Source organism: Trachemys scripta, chromosome 3 (genome assembly GCF_013100865.1).
Source record: "Trachemys scripta elegans isolate TJP31775 chromosome 3, CAS_Tse_1.0, whole genome shotgun sequence".
In the NCBI taxonomy this organism is placed as follows: domain Eukaryota; kingdom Metazoa; phylum Chordata; order Testudines; family Emydidae; genus Trachemys; species Trachemys scripta.
Window position 1 is genome coordinate 193,658,952 of NC_048300.1, and position 26,239 is coordinate 193,685,190.

At 48.2% G+C, this 26,239-nt stretch overlaps 1 protein-coding gene across 4 annotated transcripts in view; it reads right to left on the reverse strand.

Moving 5' to 3' along the window:
• The window catches only part of GATA4 (GATA binding protein 4), a 48,166-nt gene that overhangs the window by 11,245 nt on the left and 10,682 nt on the right, over positions 1-26,239 (reverse strand). For 2 of the 4 annotated variants that reach the window (XM_034766707.1, XM_034766709.1), the window contains exons 3-4: positions 4,524-4,690; positions 12-137 (exon numbers count right to left, since the gene is read on the reverse strand). In XM_034766707.1, coding sequence (XP_034622598.1) covers positions 12-137; positions 4,524-4,690 — 293 coding nt within the window. Of the gene's footprint in view, positions 1-11; positions 138-4,523; positions 4,694-26,239 lie in introns of all 4 variants that reach the window. The other 2 variants (XM_034766706.1, XM_034766708.1) reach the window with 1 other exon arrangement.

Consider the following 26,239-nt stretch of genomic DNA (forward strand, 5'->3'; position numbering starts at 1 on the left):
ATTGTCATTACCCCGTGGAGTTTCATGTACAGTCCGCAGGCGTTGCAGACCGGCTCGCCTTCAGCGTTTCTGCGCCACAGCGTGGTCGTGGTCGTATGACAGTTGGCACAAGAGAGCCCAACGCGGCGGGAGGCGGACTGCAGCAGGAGACAAAAGCAACAGCAATGTCAACAAGTCGCTAGCTTTACTGTTTGCATGAGCGTTTCAAGGTCGGAGCAGACCCCTGCCAGCTTTCCCTGATACATGGCAACTGTTGCAGGGGTTTGTGGCTGTACTGATAATATTTTGTAAGATGGATAGTAACTAGCACCGAAGAATCTCAGTGCACTTTACAGACATTACACGGATTCAGCGTCACAACACCCCTGGCAGTACGGTCAGTGGGTTTGTACCCATTTTACAGATTTATAAACCAAGGCACAGCGGGGTAAAGTGACTTGCCCCAAAGTCACACCGGGCTTAACCATGAGCCCAGTTTTGAAGCCCTGCGGGTGAGAAAGAGAGTGTGACAGAATATAGTACTCCCCTGTGTAGAAGACCCACATCACCAGACCCTGCATGGGCAGGGCAGGGCGGGAGGGAGCAGCTGCTAATTCACCTCCATGCAGGTGGGCAGGGAGTGGGCAGGCAGGAGTGGCAAATGGGTGGGGCCTTCGCTCCAGCCCTGCCCACTCAACATGCCAGCCAGCTGAAATGGCACAGAGCAGGAAGCAAGCTACACCAGATACCGGGCCGGCATGGCTTACTTCTCCCCCGGAGTGAGCCGTGCAGGGGCATACGCAGGAATAAAAATTTGACGGCTTTCGGGGGGGGGCACGTTTTGTGTCCCCCGCGGCCAGAGAAGCTCGCTCTCCTCGCCCCAGCGCTGGAGCTAGAGGAGTTCTGTGCCCCTGCTGATTATTGGGGGGGCCTGCCCCTGCTTGTCCCCCCCTTTGTGCCTGTCCCCGGAACCATGACTCTCAGTCACCGTTAAGTCCCCGCCATGGTCCTAAGGCAGCACACTAAGCACTGCCTCCTGCTTTGGCCAGACAACGATGGGCCGAGCCAGCCAACAGGGTCAGTGGCACAAGTGGGCAGAGACCCACGAGCTCCCGGCTCCTCCTACCAACACTCGCACCCCCTCTGTAAGTGAAGGCAGGTTTGACAAAGGTCTAAGCCAAAAAAGAAAAATCTAATTTGTTTCCAACTTCAAGTGAGACTCAGCCTGACAAAGGCCGAGTCTGGAACTGGGCCCAAGCTATCAAATCTGGAGCCCGGTTTTGAGTGTGACGAAATTTGGTGGCGTTTTTGATCCAGGGTTTTGGTTTGTTTCATCACAGCAAGAGGGGCCAGCTGGAAAATAAAGATCTGGATCCTAACGCAACCGCCCCCCAAATTAGAGGGTGTTTAGACCTGGGTGGTTGGCTTGGGGCCATCCCTACCTGCATGTGTTTAAAGGGACATTGTTGAGATGTCCTGCCATCATTACTCTGTTTCTTATAACAACTTTTCTGGAAGCTTAACTCTCCTTCATCCCCGACCTGCTGCCCATCCACCGCCAGCTCACATTGCTTTATTATTGTAGGGTTGCTCAGGAGAACCGAATGGATGGATTTGGATTTTGTTTTAATTGGGGGGCTGGGGGGAGGAAATCCAGTGCTGAAGCATTCTGCCAATTAAAATCTCTGGCAAAACAAGACGGAGGCTCCTGCTGGCTGGATTTCCTCTGTGAGGAAATCACGATCCTGCTGCAACAGAAGTCAATGGCAAAGGCCCCCGGATGTCAGTGGTGTATAATGTAAGCTCTCCTGGGCAGGGCTCTTGCCTTCTAACCTGTACAGCTCCTGACACTCTTTTGACATCAAATAAATGATCAAAGCAGAGGCGTCCATATATGAATTTTTCAATCATATTTTCCTTCAAAAAAACAATATTTAAAATCCAGGAAAGGCTCATTCTGGAAAAGTTGATGAAATCATGTAAGCAACTGTCAGTATGTGCTACTGGTCCCCCACTGGGCCTGATTCACAGAGGGTGGGTGTCTGTTACAGGCCTGCTTTAGTTCAAGGTATCGCTACTTGTGTATTTAACTCTGGAAGTCCCCAGTTCAATCCCTGGTGTGTCAGACAAAATGGCTGTCATAGTCAGCGTGTAGAATGCTATGAAACCAGCCCCTACTTCTCCCTCTTGCTTTGTTTTTTAACTGCCCAGAGTCTGTAACCCACAAAACAGTATCTTCTGTTCCTGTCAGGTTTGCCCATATGGCTGTCATTTCCTTGTCTTGCCTTTTTTGCAGATGGCAACATGGCCGCCCTTTGTTTACCGCCCTGTTTGCGCTTACTGGCATCAAGGTCGGGGAACCTGGCGCCGACCTAGTACAACTGCTGTGCACTTCACGCGCTGACCCTCCTTTGCTATACATAGGCCTGGAACAAAACCGTGTCTCCAAACACACCCAGACTTGGTGGGCATTCTAAACTGAAACCTGGATCAGGAACCTAATGGGCGGAACCAAAACTGGGAACTAAACACACCCTGACGGCAGGGTGTTCAAAACCCAGATCCAAGCGGCAGTGTCTGAGCTAGCACATATGGAGACGAGGGAATGGCTTTACAGAGACAGTTGATTTTTAACACTCATCTTTTTTGTACTGAACTTCTTTATCGGAACAAGTACGCCAGCCACCGTCTTCACCAAGACCAGGGACTGAAAGCGAGACATCCTGAGCTAAAGCATCACTCACTGCAGCCCTGGGCTGTACCAGACACACAGCCACTGTGGACTGGGCCCAGTGTGGGATCCACCACGCTCGGCAATGGGTTACCTAGGCGCACACACTGGGCACCTGTCCCAGGCGCTAAGCTTCCCTTGCCCTCTCTTAAAAATATACGGCAGAACGGAAGCAGCAAATGGGGATTTTGGGCCAAACTATATTACAAAGCAATTCAAAATCTCCCCCCCACGCTCAAATTCGCTGAAGAAACCCCATCCCGGCCACCTCAGCCCTCTCCAAACACCAGGGAGCTTTGGAGCGTGCCCCGAACGGCAACAAATTCAGGCTGCATCGAACCTGGAGAAGAGTCAGTTTCCGAGTGGAACAAGCAGCTCCCGATATCTGTACCCCAAAGGCCTGCTGAGTGAGCACCTCTGCCAGGCGCAAAGCACACCGGTTCCTTACAACCCCTAGCGCTCTTTCAAGCCAGCCTGGGGCCTAGCAAAGCACGAAACAGCTCAAGGGACTTTGGGAGGACAAACCAGGAGCACATCGCCATGAAGCACTTTGGCCAGCAGAGGGCGCCAGAGCCAGCGGCTTATGGCCAGCTGAGCGTCATCCGCAGAAGGCAAAGCCAAAGAAACTCAGACAGTGGCATGATTTTTGCCTTCTGCCTCTCTGAAGATGCTGGAGAGCAACAGGCCCATTGTAACATGTGGGATAGAGGGGAGGAGGTGGGGTTGGAGACCACAACGTCCCCTCTTCCTGGCATGGAGGCGGGATGGGGTGTTACAGGGAGGATTGTGGCAGAGTCTTGGGTGTCCAGGGGATAAATGGGCTTGGGCTAAGAAGGCAGTTCCCCAGGGCATAGAGCATCCACACCAGCTGCACCAGTGCGGGGACGGTGGTCTCTCGCCAGCAGGGCCAGGCACAAACCTCTCTCTCCGCCTCCTCTCCAACAGATGTGCCCTATGAAGCTGCAGGGTGCCCTTCCCCAGAGACAGGTGCCCGGATCCCATGGGAATGGGCATGATATAAATACCTACACACAGAGAGATAGATTCACCTAACCTACCAGCCAGAAGCCCCTGCCCGATTCCCTATCCATGGTCGGTCCTGACGCCAGTCCCATAGGCCCTGGGAGACACCAAATTGTCTCACTCTTTTTCCCATCCCCAGCATTTCAGTTCTACCTCCTGGCTTGCTCAGACAGGAAGCCACCAGAGGCTATGGAGATGGTGGGGTCACCAGAAGCTGAGGGAGGTCACAGGCAGGCAGGAGGTAGTCAGGAGGTGGGCATTACATGTACGTAGAAATGTAGAGAGAGGTGGAGGGGACCAGGCTGGAGGTGGAAAGGGAGCTGGGGGTCAGAAGCAGAGCTCCGTAGATGTTATTTTGTGTAGGACCCTGCAAAACCAAGGGCTGGCCTTCTGCTCAGCTGTGAGCAGCAGGCAGGCACTTGGGGTCTCCCATGTGTCCCACAGTCCTTTGCACCATTTGCCATGGGACCTTCACTGAGGAGCCAATGCAGCCAGTACAACAGATCGCCAAGTGTTGCAGGCACAGACAACTCAACTGAAGCCAGGATGTTATTTTGGAGGCGCAGAGAGAGGCCCAGGACGCTGCCGGGTGAAAAGGAGAAGAGACAGAGCAAGGGCAGGACGTGAAACACCAGATGATCTGCCAACTTTTGCCTAGAATTCTAAGCCTCGTCACTGCAGCATGCCCAGGCGCCTCTGGACAGCTCGGACTGAGTGAGCGTTTCCTGTTCTGGAGTCTATTGTGTAGTTGTGCGCAGGCTGCCCACGAGCAGCACAAGCCGTTCCTTACCAGCCGCCTCTGGGGTTTGATCAGCGGTCGGTTGATGCCGTTCATCTTGTGGTAGAGCCCGCATGCGTTGCACAGGTAGTGGCCCGTGCCGTCTCTCCTCCACAGTGGGGTGGACATGGCTCCACAGTTGACGCATTCTCGCCCCTCAGAATAGTCGTCAAAGAACTCTGCTGGCATGACAGTAAACAAAAAAAGGGGGGGGAGGGGAGTGGAAAGATTCAGTTAAATAAAACATTTTTAAAACTCTCCACTCTTGGTCCTAAATACTCAAGCAGTGCCTTGCTATCTGCAGAGAGCAGAAAAACGGGGGGGATGTTACAGTGTTACGGCTTTCCTTAGAAAAGGCAGGCTGGCCAAGTGGCTAAGCCCCTGGCTTGGGATTCAGGAGTCCTGCCTCTGCTACATGTAGTCTCTAGCGCCTTGGACAAGTTACTTAATCTACCCTGTGCCTCTTCTATCAAATGAGGATAATACTTCCCTACCTCACAGGGTGTTGTGAGGATAAAACCCTCTAATGATTATGAGCCTCTCAGAGACAAGACCAGTGGTTTTCAATCTTTTTTCATCTGCAGATCCCTAGAAAATTTCAAATGGAGAGACGGACCCCTTTGGAAATCTGAGACATATTCTGTGGACCCTCAGGGGCCCACGAATCACAGGTTGAAAACCACGGTAGTAGAGCGATCAGGGCTGTGAAACTACCTAGAGAGGTGCAAACTGAGGCCCTCTCTTTTCATCAAAGCCTGTTCATGGAGGCCCAGATCTAAAGCCCACTGAAGTTAATGTAAAGAATCCCAGGGATGCAGGACTGGGCTCATCAAGGCTACACATGAAAACAACATGCACCTATTGAGGGTGCAAAGTCTTCATTGTCACATGTAAATCAGGAAGACACTTGCACAAGCAAACATCCAGCTCTGCCTGCAAGCACTAGCTCCACATGCACAATGGATGCACAGGTAACACACTACCTGTTTACTGACACCACACTTATCATCAGGAATTGACCCTGTGACTCTCAGCATAGAAAAACAGGCCCCCACCACTTGGGAGTAAAGGAGACCTTCTCCAAAAACAAGAAAATAGCAGGCTGCTATAGTGAGTGGGGTGAGCCACTAGAGGGCGACATGATCATAGAATCATAGAATATCAGGGTTGCAAGGGACCTCAGGAGGTGATCTAGTCCAACCCCCTGCTCAAGGCAGGACCAATCCCCAGACAGATTTTTACCCCACATGCATTAGGCCAGTGTACTGCACAGGGTGGTTTTTAGCTACTTTCACAGAAGTACCCACATGCACAAATCTGGGTCTGCTTATAAAATATGTTCCTGGGAATTTGGAGATGCTAAAGAGACTCTTCCTCAAGCCCTAAAACAGCTATGGGAGAGTAAGCTGGACTCTATTCTGCCTTGGCAGTTAGAATCATAGAGTATCAGGGTTGGAAGGGCCCTCAGGAGGTGATCTAGTCCAACCCCCTGCTCAAAGCAGAACCAATCCCCAGACAGATTTTTGCCCCAGATCCCTAAATGGCCCCCTCAAGGATTAAACGTACAACCCTAGGTTTAGCAGGCCAATGCTCAAACCGCTGAGCTATTCCTCCCCCCATGCTTAGTGCATAAAATCATCGCTCTGATAATGGTGTAAGAGACGGCTCACATCCTGATTTTCAGATTGCAGGTGGAGCTTGCAGAGATGGGCTACGTGTGTTATACCTTCCACTCTGGGCCCTATCCACAGAGGAGCAACATCTGTCCAAGCTCTTTAGTGTGAGCTCCAGAGACGAACGCTTTCAGCTCCAGAATGAAGTCCCGCAGTTCAATCTCTACAGCTGATCTAGGGTACAGTGGTTACACCAGTGGGGGTGTGCCTGCTACTTGAACAGAGCTCTCCAGAGTGAAATTCCGCTTGACCTCAAAAGACAGGCTTGTAGCTAGTGGATCTAACAGACCCATGTCATCCTTGGATAGGGTCACAAAGAGCAAGTGGGAAAAATCAGGGCACTTTTTTTCTTGGCGGTGAAGGGAGATAGTTGCATATAAGACAAAGCCCCTAATATCAGGACAGTCCCAGTAATATTGGGACGTCTGGTCACCCTGTCCTTGGATCAACCATAGAGGGGAACTAGAGAGGTACATGTGCAGATAACAAGAAACAGTGCAAACCCAGCCTCACCATAAAGAGCTGTAATTCTACTGAAATCACGGACAAACTCAGTGCAATTCCCTTTGACTTGGTAAAATGAGAACATCTGAGGTGAGCATCCATGGGACATACATATCTAAACCGCCAAGATGGCAACGCATCCCGGATGTTAACCCATACGGGAGGATAACAGCCTACGACTGCTGTCAGTTTGTGGAGTTACCCCTTTAGCTAACGGATTAAATCCTCTTTCACGGTGCTTTGGTGCAGTCCCAGCTGACGACACGGCCCACGTGGGGTGGGGGAGTCGTTACACAATCATTCCTGCAGACTCACTTCCCTGATTATAACCGAAGGAACGAGATTGCTTGGCTCTCGGTCTAAACATAGAAACTACGTAGAGCCCGTAGAATGTAGTTGCAGCATTTGTTCCTTGAGCCTCGAAAGAATGATAACAAAAAAAAGGAGAAAGGGACGGGGGAGGGGGAAAAATACAGTACAGCTCAGTTTGTCCTGGGTTTGCAGCATACATCGCAGCCACCCTTGGAGGTGTCAGTCTTCAGGGGTTTCTCCTGCAGAAACACGTTACATGGTGTGCACCGCAGTACGGGGACAGAATATACGTAACGTCCAGACCAGTGTTGATAAAAAGCGCATTTTTGGAAGCTGTTCAGGCTAGGCCATGCCAAACAGAAGCTGCTGCACGAGTGGCCTGTTCAGTATTGTACTGCAGATCCTAGGAACCTTGCCATGCGACATGGGCTGTGTTATAGCTGCGTGATCTCTGGGACCCTAACAGATCTCTCCATAGGCATCTCAGAGACAGGCCCATTGAGACTAACAGTTTTGATCAGGGGAACCCGTCTCCCACTCCACGCCCACGGCGGATTCGTTGGTGTCCCGACTCCTTTCACTGCAGATCCCGGTTGCAATGTCTACAACTGAAGTCAGGAGCAAATGAGATTCTAGCATAAAGACCTGATTCAACAGGAGTCGTTCCGAGGATTTCAGTAGGCTTTGGACGCTTAAGAGCATTACGGATTTTGCAATTTCATTTTGAGTCTTGTGAAATTTGGTGTTTTATTTCAATCCCCAACTCCTGGAGACATGTTATTAGATAAGAATCTCAGCATTCCTTTGGAAAAAAAATAGAAAGAGTCTACCCACATGCTTGGGCGGAAAAACTTGAAAATGTGACGCGAATGCACCTAAAGGCTCAGAACGCAGAAGGCAAAGAAAAAGAAACATCTTTTATTTTTAGATTTCAGAGTAGAAGGCGTGTTAGTCTGTATCCGCAAAAAGAACAGGAGTACTTGTGGCACCTTAGAGACTAACAAATTTATTAGATCATAAGCTTTCGTGGACTACAGCCCACTTCTTCGGACTTCTTTTTATTTTTAGAAACCATCATGAGTTTTATGCCAATCTCATTATTTTCTAGGCCTGACTCATGATTTTGGAATGCACAGGGTAGCCATAAGAACATAAAAACCCCACACTGGGTCAGACCAAGGGTCCATCTAGCCCAGTATTCTGTCTTCCGACAGTGGCCAATGCCAGGTGCCCCAGAGAGAATGAACAGAACAGGTAATCATCAAGTGATCCATCCTCTGTCACCCATTCTCAGCTTCTGGCAAACAGAGGCTAGGGACACCAACCCTGCCCATCCTGGCAATATTTTGATTATAATGCCTTCCTTGTCTCCTTACAGATCAAAAAGCCTCGTTTGAAAAGTAAAGGCACTGGAGCAGCTGGTTAGGAAACGAGTTTTTCCTGTGAAAAATCTCAACAAAATTAAAAATTTCAATGAACAAATCAAAAATTTCCTCTGATTTTTGGGCGGGTTTCAATGAAAGCCCCAACATTTTCAAAAGAAATGAACATTTTTGCACACAAAGTTTTATTTTGTCAAAAGGCCAATTTGCTTTGAAAAAAAAAGTTTCAGTAATACATTTTCCACACGCTCAAAAAAAAAAAAAAAATGGGTAAAATAGGGCTGGTCTAAAATTGTAACTCAAAACTTTTTCCAGTGGAAAACTATGTTTTCAACCAAAGGAAAGAGTGCATGTGAAGTGTCTGTTTTCCTAGACATTTTAAATTGTTTTTAATCAGAAAACCCAAAATTGAAAGTTGTTGGTCAAAAGTCAAAAATATTTTCTCTGAGGACTTTTTTTGTTTGTTTGTTTTCAGCCAAAACCAGGAAAAACACTGGCTGAAAACCAAATTTTCAGGGTTTGGGTTTTCTGAGAAAAAGTCAACTTTTCTGCTAAAATCTTTGACGACAAATATTTTTTTAATAATTTTTGTCAGAATTTTCTGTAGAAAAAAACCAAAACATTTTCCATCCAGTTCTATTGTAAAGTATGTCTCATTACTATCGGCCTGAGGTCTATCGTCAGGCACAACGTTGTGAAACTTCTTTGCACTAGATTCTTTCCCTTCCTAGTCCCCATCTTCTCTGTATTCATTTCTCACTCCACCTACGCTCTGCTGTGTTTTTCCACCTTTCTTTCTCCCCACTAGAGTTTTTCATTCCCTCCTGTCTGCTCTGTTTCTCACAGTCTCTCTCTTTTTCCTCAGTGAAACATGAACACGAGAGCACTGCAATCAATCCTTCACCCCCATCACGCTCAAGTGGGTTTAACCTGGCCCACCCATAAAAGATAATGGCCAGCATCCTCAAAAGTGGGCCCACTAGGAAGGACTGGTCACAGATAATTTCCAGCAGAACAATGGGTTTTTAAAGTGTCTGCTCGCCACAAAAGAATTCAATTTCTCATCAGAAAACCAAAAATGTTTTAGTTTCCATCCATTTTTGGCGGAATACGTTCATTTTGGGGATTTTCAGTTTGATGAAAGGTTGAAATTTTCTACTGAAAATGTTGACAAACATGTTTTGTTTTCATCTGAATCTTCCTCAGGGAGAAAAAAACCCAAACCCATTTCCCATTCAGCTCTACTCCTAAACCCATAGTTTCGGTATCTCAGAATGCTGATCATCCATAGCTCCTAGGGACTTTAATGGCAATTGCAGATGCTCATTACTTCTGAAAATCAGACCATTAATATTACCCAGCTGTTTCGGGGGCATGCAGATGTCTCTAACAGCAACAATATCCCCGGAATGCTGATCTCCAAGGTGAGTGTGACAAGATCACACTGCCCAAGGAGGAAACGCACAGCCAGGAGTTGAAGATGAAGTTTGCAAGGTATAAGCTCATCACAATCTCATACAGCACTACAGACCTGTCTGAGGAGAGACTGCTAATGTTCCTCATCAGGAAGAGAGCCTCCTTCTTCTCCCGGGCATACTTTATGTTGCTGAAATCCTTTTAACAGGAATGCTCCCTAGGAGGGCTTCTTCACACAGTATAAACTGACGTAGAACAGGAGTCTTGAGCTCTGCTATGTGTAGTTTAGTCTTTGGCACGATCCCTTTATCCTAGTGGTGAATTAGAAGGCCCGAGACTGGATGTCTTTATAAAACAAGGCCTAACTCAACCACATCCAGCTGAGCTTGATGCAGGAAGGACTGTGGAGTTCTCTGGCCTGTGTTGTACTGGAGACAGGCTGGATCCCATAATGGACCCTTCTGCCCGTAACAATCCAGGAATCTACAAAAGACCGAGCACCTAACTTCTTAACGACTCCAGCCTCGCTACCCCTTCCCTCCTTGGGAGCTCTTCACTGGCTTCCCGGTTCTTACCACATCGAACAAAGCTTCGTCTCCTGACCCTACGTACTGTAACAGCGCCCTCGGCCACGTCTCTGTTTCCAGGGCCTCTCTTGCTCTGCTCAGGGACACTGGAGGAAAGGCTGGATGGAGTCCTCTGCAGCAGGTCAGACTCGATGATCATAATGCTCCCTTCTGGCCTTATGCTCTATATGAAGCCCTCTGTGAAGAGCTGGGCCTTCATCTCTTTCTGCCTCAGCGCCACCCCCACCCTCCCCAATGGGGATAATACCTCCGCTCCTAGCGGGGCCTTTTGTGAGGATGTAGCCATTGGCGTTGGAGAGATCTGCTCAGACAGGACTGTGTGCCAGAGAAAAGCCTATTCACCATGGTAAGAACCTGTGCGCGGTGACTGCAAACAGCCAGGACAGCCGGGTTCTCCAGGACACCAGGTCGCAGCACCACACGGATTTAGTCAGGTTTGGTTTTTCCAGTGTTCTGCTCGTTCAGTTTTGCCTTTTCATCAAGAACGAGGATTAAGTAGCGTCAGCCGCTGGAGGCTCCCTGTGGAAGGCGCCTGAGTAAGTGCTTCCATGGCTTTAAATCCAGTCATTATGAGCCCTTTTGACACTTATTCTTTCCCCCCACCTTGTACTAGCAGCCTGGAAAGGAAACATTTAGTCAGGCAGCAAATTGCCTGAACAGCTCCCGCAGGGAGCCAGAACAATGGGAGCGGAGGGAAGGGCTCCTCCAGTCACACTCAGGGCAACAATTTCCCTTTCACGGAGCCGCTGGACAGCGAAGATTTATGGGTCCATAATGTGACCTCTTTATTACCCTTCACGCCAGGTCCTTCTGTGGAGATTTACGCCCTGCCCAGAGCCAGGCACAGCAAGTGGCAGCTTGGGAGGGGATTATGTTTGCCAGGGAAAGATTCAGGCCACCATTTACGTGAGAAACAAACACAGAAGCCTCTGACTGGAATGGCCTCCCACTCCTCTCAGAACTCACTGCTTCCACCAGCCCCCAGGCTCAGCACCTCCACTGCAACATCATCATCATCCTCACACGTTACACCTCATCCCTTTCCCCTGCTCTTTGGCCATTGTGTTAGGTCTGACTTGGGGCTGAACCTGACTGGTGCTGGGCACTTCGAATTCCCATCAAGGTCTCAAGGAGTCGAGGGCACCCCGCAGCACCTCAGAGGAGGCTCCCAGTACCTCACAGCACTGGGTCTTGAGAGTGTAAACTGCTAGGGATCGGTGCAGATTTTAACATGAAACAGCCTGGTCTAGTGGTTAAGGAGCTGGCCAAAGAACCAAAGGGCTGGTCCTGGCTTGAACAAGGAGCTGCTGCGTGACCTTGGATGAGTCTTTCCCCTCTCGCCCGTTGTGTAGTCAGACTACACGGTCCTCAGGCTTTCGCTACCCTGTATGATACAATGGGCCCCCAGTCTCGGCTGGCGCCTCTGCGTGCTTCCATAATCTATCTCAGTGGTTTTCAACCTTTTTTCATTTGCGGACCCCTAAAAAATTTCGAATGGAGGTGCAGATCCTTTTCGAAATCTTAGTCATAGTCTGCAGACCCCCAGGGGTCCGTGGACCACAGGTTGAAAACCACTGATCTAACATCAGGAATATTTTTTTTCAATTTTTTTTTTGGGGGGGGGGAGGATTTAGAAGGAAATGTCATTGCTAAGATACAGATCACTCAGGGTCCATGCTCTCAGAGAGCAGTACCTTACCAGCACGTGGTCCCACCAAAATCAAGAGCACTACTCAGAGTAAGGTGCTACTCACCAGGCAAAATGGACCCAGTGCAGTGGTTGGGCAGAAGATCCCATGCACCTATAGTGACAGGGATGTCAGTGGTCCCTTGGAGGTCCTGAGTGGTGGTGGGTGACTGCACCGGTGTATATTTGATTGTGGGGGACTATTACCATTTAAAGGACGGACTTCTCTGAAATAAAGACAAATAATAATCCAGGAAGCTACATATTCCTGTCCAATGTTACAATCATTCCCAAACCAATCCTTTGTTTCTTTTCAGTTTAAAGTTTTAAGTTTAAAAAAAAACCTATGTTTTGGGCCTTGAAGTGATTGTCTTTGGGGAGTGAACATGAGATCTCTGGATCTAAAAGCTAAAGAAGCAGAGCCAGGGGTGGCTAGTGGACTAGCCCAGGACCTGGGAGTCAATGCTGTGTTCCACCACACACTTCCTGTGTGACCTTGGGCAAGTGACTTAGTCTCTCGGTGACTCAGTTTCCCATCAGTACAATGGAGAGAACAGCACTTCTGTAACTATGTTAAAGATCGCGAGGTGCTCCGATAGTGTGGTAATACAAGTACCTAAGAGAGAGAGACAAGGTCCATTAGCTCAAATGCAGTGGCAGACTGATAAGCCTCTATATAGGGGCCAGCCACTAGAGGGGGACAAAAAGCCTCGCTGTGTTATTTTGGATGGGACATACTTGAGGCAGTTTATTCAACTCTGACAGCTCTTACCCTCCCCTTCTGCCTGTTATCTTCACCCTCTTTGATTTGCCCAGTGGAAATGGGTTTCCATTAATACAGCCCTGGAGTTTTGTTTACAGATGGAGGGAAATTTAATATCAACATTTCCCCCTAAAAAAGTGTCTTGTCAGTTCACTGAAGCACCTCCACAAAGGAGACACCATCCGTCACGCACAGCCGGGCACTTACCGGCTTTAAACAGAGCGTGAGAGCAGTTCTTCCCCCAGAGAAACTGCCTTTCCTAAACCAATTTGTTATGATAAGAGGTGAGAGCGGCACACTCGTGTATACACGAGTCCCAGATGGACTCTTAGAGGAGCCTCCCTTCGCACGAGTGCACGCTGGCTTTAAAACGCAGGCCCAGAGTACGCCGCATGGGAATTAAGAAAGGCAGGGGACTCCTGCCATACAGCAGATGAGATCTGAGCTGGGGAGCAGAGCACACGGACATCTGGGAAAGCAAGGCAAACTCCAGGATCACATTCAAAAACCATGAGCCAGGTCCCACAAATCATGATTAGCTTAAAAATCATTATTTAAAAAAAAAAAAAAAAAACTAATACATTTGGAGTTCTTTATATTTGCCTTCTTGTGTCTGAACCTTTGGGTTCATGTTTTCAAGCTTTTCACTGCAACCACAATGGCTCAAGACTCATTTTGTTTCTTGAAATAAGAGCTGAGCGTCTCATGTAATCACATGACTCCAGGAGCTGGGGCTTTAAGAAACACCACCAAATAGCACGGGACACATGAGGAAAATCACAAGGAGTTGGAAGCATTGGTCATCCCTCTAATGCTATAGAGCTGAGTTGCGGAGCACACCAGAGCGTAGGTGGGAAAGCTGGGAAGTAGAACATGGTGGTAGGATTATTTTTGTTTTAAGTAGGAATGAGGGCAGCAGAAAATGGCTGATCAGACTCCATTCCTACCCTTCTTCCTCCACTCTTTTCTGTTTAGATTTTATTTTCTTTAACATTTAAAGGGCCACAGACAACCCACCAAATACGATTCAGCAAGACTTATGACCAACAGAAATGTTCCGAGGATTCATTTTTAAAGGGCCACTGTCAACTTGAAAAAAATCACATTTCCATTTGAAAAAGTGCCCCTAAAGCGATTAGAACTGAAAGCGACTCCAGAAAGGAGCATTTTTCTCCATCGTTTCATATATTTGCTTTGTGTAGTTGACAGTACTTTGACAATTCACACCCGTGCACCATGCTTTTGTGAGCATAAATGGAACATATGTGATCCCCAGGCCTGTGTGCTGTTCTCGGAATAGCAAGGGAATAGTTATAAATATATCACATGGATTTATTGCCCCGTTTTGTTTTGTTTTTTTGTTTTGAAAAATTGCCAGCAAACATGAACATTGTCCTCAATTCTGCAGCCGGACTGCCTGGGCTCGGAGCGGGCAGCTCCAGTTGCAGAATGGTGTTCCTTGTCTCTTAGAATCCCTGTCAATAGCTGGGGATTTAATCTCAAGTAAAAAGCTTTGTTACAAAAGATGTTTTTAAAATGTCTGAAAATACGTTACTTTTTTTCTCATTTGACTCATTTGCGTTGGAAATATGTCTGACCCAGACTCTGGCATGTGATTTACTTGATCTGATAGAAGAAAAAGAACCTACATATTTGCTTATAAAATATTCAGACTATGATCTGGTTCGAACATTAAATCACTTTATAAGAGTTTGGTTTTTTTTAAATCACCGTTTCCCTCAGTATCACAAGTTTCAGAATCCTGCAGCAAATCTGTGGCTACCCAAAGCTTCACAGTTCTTATGCTGACTTCATGGCCTAAAACTTGGATCCCCAGCTCCACAAAGCACAGATCTTTGCGACTTGATCTTTATCTACAAACAGCGTAAGGCCTATGACACACACGTGAGCAGTACTGATTCCATCCAGCAGAGGACAGTGGTACACACACACACACACACACACACACACACACACACACACACACCGAATTCCTTTCAATACTGGGCATTGCCAGGGTGCAACAGAAAATGGAGGATGAAGCAATCAATCAGGTGATGGGGATTAGATCATTGAAATCTACGTGCAATGGGGTGTGCTAAAGAGGGCAGGATGGCTTGGGATTCAGGAGACATTAGTTTAATGTCTGGTTCTACCAGAGCCTTTCTGCTAAAGGGTAAGTCATTTAAATCTCTCCGTGACTCAGTTTCCCTCCATCCCTGTAATACGGGGATACTAGCACTCCTCTGGTCTTGCAGCAGTGTTGTGAGACTATACTAATGTCTGTGAGGGGCTCAGACATGGGCGGCGGCTGAACCACTGGTTGTGGGAGGATAGCCCCCGTCCAGCCCTGCCCCCCGCCCGAGGACCAGTCCCCTTTCCCCCGCTGGAGCCCCCCATCCCCGTGACGGCCAGCCCCCTTCCCCACCCCCAGCCCTGGAGCACCGAGCGGGAGGGCGACGCATTGCCCTCCCCAGTCTCAGTGCCCCCAATCCCTCCAAGCACAGGGCGGGCAGCCCCAGTGCCTCTACCCCCACCCCCCAGCGACAGATGGCCCCAGCCACCCGAAGTCCCGGCCACCCTGGCCCCAGCACGCCTCCCTGAAGAGCAGCCTGCCTGGGCTGGGGCGAAGCGTAAGCAGGAAGGGACTTCGGGGAGGAGCGTGGTCGGGGCGGCACAACCTCCCCCAGCCTATCCGACGCACCGCCCATGTGCTCAGCTGCTGTGGGGATGGGGCCATGTAGACAGAGCAGTGCGAAGAGACAATTAGTGGGTGGAACGCCCCAGACACTGGAGCGCTTTTAAAACACTCATATTGAAGGAGAAGCCTGCCCCTTCTGCCCAAAACAAGCAGGACCACGCTAGGTGCAAACAGGCCCAGGTGTGCGTATCTAGAGCGGTTACAGGTAGTGCAGGCCGGAGGACGACAATTCCATTTTGTGGCAACGTTCAAGGTTTCGAAATTTGTTCCCCACTGGCATGAAAATCCACCCTTTCAGCAATTGAGTGTTAGCTCAGAAGTGAGGGCACCGGCCTGAAGAAGACCCAGCCGGAAGACCCTGCCTGCCCTGATTCAGAGCAGAGTTCTTCATCCCAGTTCGCTCTGATGCTTGCAGAGCAGGGATGTGAGCATGGATCTCCCACATCCCATATTGGTGACAATGCTCCAATCAGTTCATCTCGCTCACAGGTGCGTGGCACGGCTGCCCCGCAGCATTTCCCCCACCAGGACCGTCTACACCTACTGTGCTCCCAGCAGTGAATTCTGGGAAAAAACTGGGCAGCTGCTGAGGTCAGGGGCAAAGGAGTGCAGTGCTCTTTGGGAGGGTCTCTTGCACAATCCTGGGGAGGGGGCGGGAGAGGAAGGGACCACGTGTGTCCACTTTTGGTGTCGCTCCTGCTAACACTTAGGCCTTGCCTAACTTGCCAGGAATGATAAACCGGTAGGGCTATACTGGCAAACCTGCCTAGTGGAGATGCACTTTATACCAGCAAAAGACTGCTTTGGCCAGTCTAGCTTAAGTCAGTTCCCCAAATGGAATAATCTGTACTAGCAAAGGGACTATTTTTGCTGGTATAACTGCGTCCGCACTGTGGCTTTTTGCCGACACTGCTATGTTGGCAAGGGGTTAATTTGTTCACATTCCTAGCCAACACAGCTGTGCCTGTTCTATTTTCTAGCGTAGATCCGGCCACGCGCAGATGAGCAATTCGACACGTGCGAGTAGCCCCATTGCCCCACTCAGTGAGATACTCACGTGCGTAAGTTGCAGTCATGGGTAGATAGATGCTGGCAACACTGTCGTGGAATCAACCACGGTTACAAACCCAAGAGGTCAGGACTTTGGAAAGGTCCCTGGTTCCTGCACTGGGTCACCAGATCCAAACCCTTATGATGTGTTTGGATCTGGACCTGAACTTCACAGCTTGGTTCCGGGGCTAGTTATGCTCAGATGAAGGTTTCTTGATCTACCTGGACAGGAAATGGAAGGCAGCTAAGGGCCAGAGTCTGAAATAAATACATGGCTGACAGTGGAGCTATGCTGGTTTACATCAGTGGAAGACAGGGTCCTAAGTGTCCAAGTAACTGCCGTATCAGTCCCTCTCCACATTTACAACCCGTTATATGTCCTGGGGAACATCCTACTCTTAAAGCCATGTCTACACTAGCGAGCTTACAGCGGTACAGCTGCACCGACGCAGGTATACCGCTGTAAGCTCTCTAGTATAGCCGCTCTAAGCCGACAGGAGAGAGCTCTCCTGTCGACTTAATTAATCCTCCCCCAACGAGCAGCGGAAGCTGTGTCGGCGGGAAAGCGCTGTCCACACCGGCGCTTAGGTTAGTGTAATTTACATCGCTCCGGGGCTGGCTAATTCACACCCCCAAGCGACATAAATTATACCGACATGAGTGGTAGTGTAGACATAACCTACCCCACCTTTCTAGACATTTCTGATCCTGCTCATAGATTTAGCTTCATCTTTATTATTTATAGATATGATTTTTAATCTGTTACGCATCTAGGACCCTTGCAGCCAATATGGTGTTTTTTGCAGGTTTGCACGCTTTTAAAACAAATCCTGGATTCAACTGATGGCTGCTTTGCCGGGACCTGCGCAGGAAATGGGGTCAGAGCCATGACATCAGAGTTCAGGGGTGAGCTTCGCAGGAATGTTCCTAGAAATGCTTCCCTTCCATCCGACAGGAAACAGCATTGGCACCATTTTCCTCCCTGTATTATCTCCATGTTATAAATGGAAGTGGGCTGTCAGAGGCTCCCCTCGGCTTCAGTGTCATTTGGTCCGGGGACTTAAGGGCAGGGGTGGAACAGAAAAACAATGCCTACAACCCCCATCTGCAGTGAGGAGTATCGAGAGTGATGGCCAGAAAATGGGGGATTTCTAATACTCTCCGGTGCTGTGTTCCTCGACCCAGGAACAAGCCTGGACAAATCATTTGAAGCTGGGATCACTGAGTGAGGGGTGCTATGTATTATTCCTTTACAAAGGAATTAAGATGCGATGGATTAAATCCACCCCGGTGCTAACAGCCAGTTCGAGGCCTACGCACCACTTACAGTTACGCCCTGTTTAGAGGGCTTAGGTAGGATTTCAGTGGTGCGTAGGCCCCGTGCTAGCCCTCTGCCTGGGCTGGGGTGCGGGGGAGGTTTCACCCTGAAAAAGACACCCAGGAACGGGAAGTTGTAACGAATAAGTCAGCACAAAAGAGCATCCACATTCCATTTGGAATAGAAAGGGAGAATGTGATTAGCCAGCTCCTCCCACTCCCTCAACCAGGCGACAGCACCCCCTGTAGGGATCTGAGGGCCATAACAACCCTCATCTTCCTACAGGTTGCCGTCCGTTTGTCCCCTAGCCAAAGAGGCCTCCACACCATCCCACAGCCAAACTATTGCTCCAGTCATCCTAGGTATCATTGCATATCCCTCCCCAGGGCTGCTCCAGTCAGCCTATATGCTGGGGGCAGCCCTGGGGAGGGATATGCAATGGAGGCATTTACAGCCTCTTGATCACTGGGCCACAGTTCAGTGCCGGCCTCATCACCAGAGCAATCTAGAGCCAGTTGCCAGTGGCCCTGAGGGATCATTAGCGGGCACACGACCCCTACAGATGGGGAACTGAGGCACAGAGAGGTTAAGAGACTTGCCCAAGGTCAGACAGGGAGTCTGCAGCACAGCCCGGGAAAGAAATCCAGACCTCCTGAGTCCCAGCCCAGTGTCTTAACCACAAGACCAAACTTCGGCTGGCTGGGTGTTTTTCCTCTCTACGGTCTGCGACTGAATCATCCTAAATGCCCTGATTCTATAAGCCAGGCACCAGCTCCTGTGGTCACTCGGGGCGAGGGGTGGTGCATGGCGCCCAAACAAGACATCGAGCTGAGAACAGAGGCACTCCTGACACAGACAGGGCAAGGGGACGGGGCAAAAGAAAGAGGGGAGAGATCACAGAAGAGCTCAGACCCCATGGGTACTAGGACCCAGGTAGGTCCTACACCACTCTGGAAGTGTGTCCAAACTGTCAGGGACAGAAAGAAAGAAAGAAAGAAAGAAAGAAAGAAAGAAAGAAAGAAAGAAAGAAAGAAAGAAAAGTCGAGGCACCACCAGTGATTTTCTTGGCTGTCCCACTGAATCCCAGCCTCCACAGGCCATACCCTGCGGGTGTTGCCAATCTGTGATTAGATTAGCTGGATAGTTCTGCTCTCTGGGGTGGGGTGAAGAGGGAGGATCTGCTAATTCCCCTCCAGCCATTTCAGGCCTCAGAGAGATGGGCGAGTAAAAACAGAAAGGAGGGGAGGAAAGGATTGAAGGGACTTGTGGGGCCAATAGAGCTGAAGGGTTGGGGAACCCCCAGGAATAACCTTGCTGGGAACTCCTAGCATATTATCACTGACCCTGTTCACACTGTTATCTATACAGCTGAGGGCCCTTCTAAATATATCTGGCCTGAGGCTCAGTTACTCAGTTCCTGCACTTGGGCAGGGATGGAGGGAAGAGGGGAAGGTGACTTTAAAATTACCTCTGCACTCCCTGTTTTCTGGGACCGTGCAGGGGCCTGCCTTGATCCCTGTGTCAGCCAGAGCAGCCTCAGGGCTGCTCTAACCACCTGGTTACATCTACACTGCAGCTGAGAGCGAGCCTCCCAGCCTGGCTGGACAGACTCATACTAGTCGCGCTTGAGCTAGGGTACTAAAAAGAGCAGTGTGGATGTCGCAGCTCCGGCATGGACTCGGGCTAGCCAGCCGAGCTCGGACCTAGGGGGCCAGGTTGGCATGAGAGCCCAAGCTGCTGCCCAAGCCAGCCACACTGCTATTCTTAACGTGCCAGCTCAAGCCCCGCTAGCGGGGGTGGGGTCTGTCCACACTCAGGCTGGCAGCCTTTGTGCCAGATGTCAGAGCAGGGGAGGCCTTCTGTCCGGCAAGGATTGTTGGGGGGGAAGCTGTTTGCACCCATTGTGCGGCTCCTTTACTCTGACAGGGTGGCATCCAGGGGCCCTAGAGTTAGTGAGAACCAGACGCATTGTGCCCCTCCATGTTATGCTCTCCCCTAGTACTCCTTCCACGCCTCCCTCTAGAATTCAGCACAGGGGTCGCATACAGAGTCCTTTGGGTATTGTAAACCAAGTAATCACATGACCTACTCCCTCTCTGAGCACACGCACCCCTGTCTCCAGGGCTTCTCCCAGTGTGTGCCCCAGTACCCCCCATCAGGGGAAGCAGCCTCGGGCTCCAGTTACTACACAGCCGGCTGGCGTATCTCATCATCATTATTATGAGAACGTCACTGGGACTATGCCAGTAAGTGAGTAAAGCAAGCCAGATCTGGACCCAAATCACTGGTTGGAGCCACACATATTTAATGGCTTTGTAACTGTTGGCCCCGATCTTGCAAAGACGTAATTAAGCACGTGCTTAGATTTATGCACCGTGAGTAGTAGCCCCACTGCGTGAAATCTTAGCCCCACTGAAGTCAATAGGAGTTTTGACTTGTGTTTAATGGGATTATTCACAATGCGTAAAGATAAGCATGTGCTTTAAATCTTTGCAAGATCGGGGCTCATGTGTGGAAAACAGCACTTTGAATCTCTGGATGGAAGATCTGATAAATAATAAGAATTATGACGGTTGTATTCTTTCTATATTATTCCATTACCAAAATGACGCGGTTGTGAGGCAAATCGTATTGTCCTGACACAGAAAGTGATTGGCCTCGGTCACTAATGACCCCTTACATTGCTGGAAACTGAATTCCCTTTTCACCGTTTGTGCCGTTTCTTGTCTCCCGCTCAGCGTGGACAATGCAGCTAGCCTGGGTTTTTTTTCACGAGTTTCACCCAAGTGGCCCTCTTGCTGTTCGGCTTCCAACCCCTGCAGAGGAAGGTTTCTGTGCAAAGATCTTAAAACCATTGGTATGGAGCTTACCTTTTTTTGTTGATTGTTTTATGAAACACACTCTTGGGGATTCAACCCCCTGAGGGCATCTCTCTGAGGGTCCAACTCTACAGCCCTTACTCAGCTGACGAATCTTTGCTCAAGGGAAAAGTCTTATTGACCTCAGGACGGCACTCATATCAGGCCTGCGGGATCATTGAGCCAGATTCTGGTTTCTGTCACACCGGTGAATATCTTTAAAGGAAGGAATTCCAAAAACAGCCCAGGACAACTCAGGTCAGACTCTAGCCTATATATATATATATATCTTTGTTTTCTCTAATTCTTTTCATCCTCCCAAATATGCCCAGTTTGTGCTTTTTGCCCCCTGTTCTCTGTTCACTGGATAACCTCTAATAATTCTCTTTTCCGGCCTTTTTTGTTGTTCTGAACATTGGGTCACTCCCCTGCATTGCGAGGGGGGTGGGGAAGAGCGAGAGAGATTTTCACAATAACTGATTAAATATCTGAACAGGTCAATTCAGACCTTGACAAGCACCCAGCCAATAAACCTGCAGGTACCAAAACTTATCAGAGGGAAATATAACTTGCAGTTTTTCTAACCCAATTGATTGGACTTTTATCTAAAATAACAGACATTATAAGATAGGAAATAGCTTGAGATAAGGAACAAAATCGAGTAGTCTTGAATCAGATCGGATTGCGGACAGGTTCACGCTCCCACACCTGCCCTGGATGGATCAATGAAAGTTTCTTGGCATTGTCCTCTCTGATTTTGAAACGCTGCTCAAGTCGGGTGAACTTTGAGACTTCAGCGTTTATTCTGCGATTATAATTAACCTGCTCCCCACTCGCTATTGATTAGCCCTGACTGGAGGTGACAAAGTTTGACTGGATGGCTCAGAAATGTAAATGGTTGGGGATGACGGAGAGAGAGGAGGCTGACTGCGGAGGGAGTGTGAGATTGGGACTGCTCTGCTAAATGCTAGGAAATAGAATGACTTTTCCATTAACGTGGGGCCATAACCATTCAGTGAATCACCCAAAGCTTTAGGGCCAGACCCTCAATTGCTATTTATCACTATAACTTCCCTGGATCCGCAGCAGGTACAAATCTTCCTCGTTCCACTGGCAGGGGCTAGTCTAGCAACAGGCAAAACAGGCGGCTGCCTCGGGTGGCAGATTCTGCCTGGTGCAGCTGGGCCAAACTGGAGTGATGCTGCAACCCCGGGTGCTACGTACGTTTGGCCGGGCTGCCAGGCTGGACATCCCATTGTCTTGAGCGGCCTCTGTCCATTGGAGCCTCCCGTGTTGCAAAGACTCTATCAATGAGAGTGCGTGGACCAGAGCTAACTGACAGCATCTGAAGATCAGCCCCATATACATAGTGCAAGGGCTGAATGCTGAGTACACAGTGAAGGGCGCTGCCCTGTGCATGGGTTTGCTGGAGAAAACTCTCAGCACTGACCAAACTGGATATCAAGGGAGCCAGGGTGCAGCAGCTGCTGCAGGGCATAGGGAGGAGCGGTACCCACATTCGGCCGTGCTCCCCTCATGAATGAGCATTCCCAACACATCCACAATCCCTCCTGTGCCGAGAGAGCCTCCCCGAGACTGCTAGGGGCAGAACTGGTTCCTTGCATAGTAGGAACACATTTAGCACCTTACATGCCTCAAGGTTTGGGGCTTATTTCACAGTGTTTTTTCAGAATTGCCAGCCCTGGACGGTCAAAAATCATGAGCCCAGCCTCCTAAAAATCACGAGATTGGCTTTAAAAATCATGAGATTTAAAAATAATAATAAATGTTAGGTTCTTTTTAATTTGCCTTTTGAGGGTTTAGGGCTCCCGTTCTCAAGCTTTCCTCCGCCACTGGGAGGGCTAGAAACTTACTAATTTTTTTCCCAATGAAAGCTTGGAGAGTCTCACACAATAACATGACTCCAAGAGCTGGGGCTTTCAGAAACAACACCAAATCTCACAACGAGTTGGCAACAGCATAGGGGAGGAAAGTGAAGAGGCAGTCAAGGTGGGGAAGCCTTTCAAATGATATTTGAAAATACATGGAGAGGTGATGAGCTGCAGATACACATGGGCTGTTTTACAAGGCAGGAGCTACAGGCAGGGCTGTGCACTGGGAGTTAAGACTGAGGTAAGATAATGATATTGGCTATGTCTACACTACCGCGGTAAGTCGACCTATGCTACGCAACTCCAGCTACATGAATAACGTAGCTGGAGTCGACGTACCTTAAGTCGAGCTACTGCGGGGTCTACACTGCGGGGGGTTGACGGGAGAAAATCTCCTGTCAACTTACCTTACTCTTCTCATTGGGGGCCGACTGGAAAGTAATCTGCAGTCGATTTGGGGGGTCTTTTCTAGACCTGCAAAATCGACCGCTGGTGGATCGATCTCAGAGCATTGATCCCCACCGTACTGTAGACCTGCCCATTGTCTCATTGCTTCCTTGTGCTCCCCCATCAGTCTGGCTGTATCCATTTGTTGCCTCTTGTCTTATACTTAGATTGGAAGCTCTTTGGGCCAGGGACCATCTTTTGGTCTGTGTTTGTACAGCACCTAGCACCGTGGGGTCCTGGTCCATGACTAGGGTTCCTAGGGGCTACCGCAAAACAAATACTACTACTGCTAATAATAAGACACATCAGAGAAGAGGTTTGTGCCGGACAAATGGAAGGGGGAGATGAATGAGGTAAAAGAGCAACCGATTGCTTCTTACAAGCAATTGTGTGATCACCCCTAAAGTGCCAACCCCTCTATGTGGCAACCAATAAACTTGATTAGAAATTACCGAAAGTTCCATTAACTGTAGTCTTGGGATTTGTGTGCCAAGACTCAACTAATTTTAGGTCTCCATTCATTTTGCAGCGGATTGTTTTCCTCTGCATCCCAGTTCCCCCTCCCACCACCATCTTATATGGCCCTGATCCTGCTTCTCTTCCAGCCCATAACAAACCCCACTTTGATTTCAAGGAGAACCATTTCATCTCAGAACAAAGCTGGCTAGATTTTCTTTTAATGCAGATCTCTGCTTAGACTTTTGTGTGTAGATCAAACCTATGTGAATTCATACAGAACTACGCTGCAGAGTTAACCATCTTTAAAAACCTCAGTGCAAATTTCTGCAAAATACTGCCCTCAGACACTGCCTAAAACATCACTTTAAAAACAAAGAATTCTTACGTTCTGAAGTCTGGAATTGTCAAAGCTGGATAAGGGCGCTGGATACCCCGCTTTGGAAAATATCAGCCTAAATCTTTATTGGAGTGTGCTCCCGTTAAAAGCCCTGGTGTCTGAGTTCTATGCACGAGGAATTCCAACACTGCCGAACCGTATTTAAAGGAATAATAATAACAGAAAGAACTGCTTGTTTCAAAATATAAGATACAAAGGAACTGTCAGCGGTTCAGTAAATCAGTTCTGTTTCAGGAATGTCTTCTCTAAGGGCTGGATCCTTCTTACACAGGTTACAAGAAATTCCCACTGACTTAAGTGGACCAAAGGAGTCCGTGAAATGCTGTTCCTCTGTGTGTAAATGCCAATTCACTTTTGTTACAATGCACTGGTCCTTCAAAATTTTCCACCGTGTCGCTGCACAAATGGAAGTTGCAGTGCTACTTCTAGTGGCAACAACATCAGGGAATATTTATATAGATATAGATATAGATAGATAGATATACCTATCTCATAGAACTGGAAGGGACTGGTCATCAAGTCCAGGCCCCTGCCTTCACTATCAGGACCAAGTACTGATTTTGCCCCTGATTCCTTAATGGCCAGCTTAAGGATTGAACTCACAACCCTGGGTTTAGCAGGCCAATGCTCAAACCACTGAGTTATCCCTCTCCCCAATTGCACCTTGCATGATCTAACCATTTTCAACACACTTTTTTTTTGTTTGTTAATAAAAGACCCAAGTTAAATGTGATCACAAATAATTATTTTTAATTTGTCATTTGAGGCTGGACAAATTTACAACTACCAACGGCCACACCGCTTAGCACTCCATAAAGATTCGCTCCCAGAAAGTGTAGCTTCAGTTTCATTATGCCTGGAATAACATGCTGAATGCTTAATGGCTCACTGTCAGGTAGTTTAGTTCCAAAATGTAGGTTTTCTACATAAAAAAGACCAGACACAACCTATGATTAAATATTTTTTCATTATTTTTTTTAAATTTCACAATTTAAGATGCATGTTTTTGTATTGTCTTAAAATTCCACAATTTAAGTTGAACTTTTTGTGATCCTTTTAAAAAATATACGTCAATCAAAACATTTTCTTTGTTCTTTAAGCACGCAAACTACAACAGATTACCAGGGCGAAACTGACCCCGAATAGCGAATGAAACCGACTAGTTTAGCGGCCCAGTACCGTATGCTCAGGACACCCGTCTCCAGCCTATTTCACCGTGCGCACAAGGACTACAGATCCCTAATTTTGTTTTTCAACAGGATGAGCGATGGAAAGAACAAGCCCAGTCCCACACACACCTCTCAACCTTCCGGTGCCCAAATGTAGGAGGTAAAATGGCCAAAGATCCAAAATGAAGGACGCAAAAAAAATTATCTCGGCAAAATCCACACAGTGTTGTGAGCTTCTTTCCTTCAGTGCAACTAATACACTCTAACCTCAGTGCAATAATCCTACTTTTCTCATGTCACACTCTCAGCAATGAAACGACAAGGGACACCAGATTTGTGTGGATTGCAGGGAACTTCAGGATTAAACTCAGTGCTGTCCCATGAAATGAGCTATTGTCCCGCTGTCGTATGCAGGCAAAGCTCTTCTTGGAGTCAGTGGGAATTCTACTTGCATGAAGACTGCAGGATTATTTCTCCCTAAAATCCTAATTCTGCAATCAGATGCAGCCTCTGTGCAAGCAGATCTGATAGCTTATATCGGAGCCTATTAGGATTTTTATTTAATTGCTTCAATTTTAATAATTTATTAACTTAATGTGTTTAATTTCTTCAGTGTGAAACATCTCTGTTTTTAATGTATCTAGCACAGTGGGGTCCTAATCTGGACCAGGACCGGTGAATACGACCATAATTATATTCTTTTTGTTCTTACAGAGGGTGATTTTTTTTAAACCTGTCATTTTCATGTGAACTGGTGTCCACTTAAAAAAGGTCCTTCATTTTACAGCCATCAATCTTTAATATGTTTTATCCAACCCTGGAATAGAATGTTATCCATTCCAACGGCCAAACCGTGGAGCCCTTACTCCCTGTTGTCTCTTAGGCCTGGTCTACACTTAAAACTGAAAACCTCACATCCCCTAAAAAAAGAAGAACAGGAGTACTTGTGGCACCTTAGAGACTAACAAATTTATTAGAGCATAAGCTTTCGTGGACTACAGCCCACTTCTTCGGATGCATATAGAATGGAACATATATTGAGGAGATATATATACACACATACAGAGAGCATAAACAGGTGGGAGTTGTCTTACCAACTCTGAGAGGCCAATT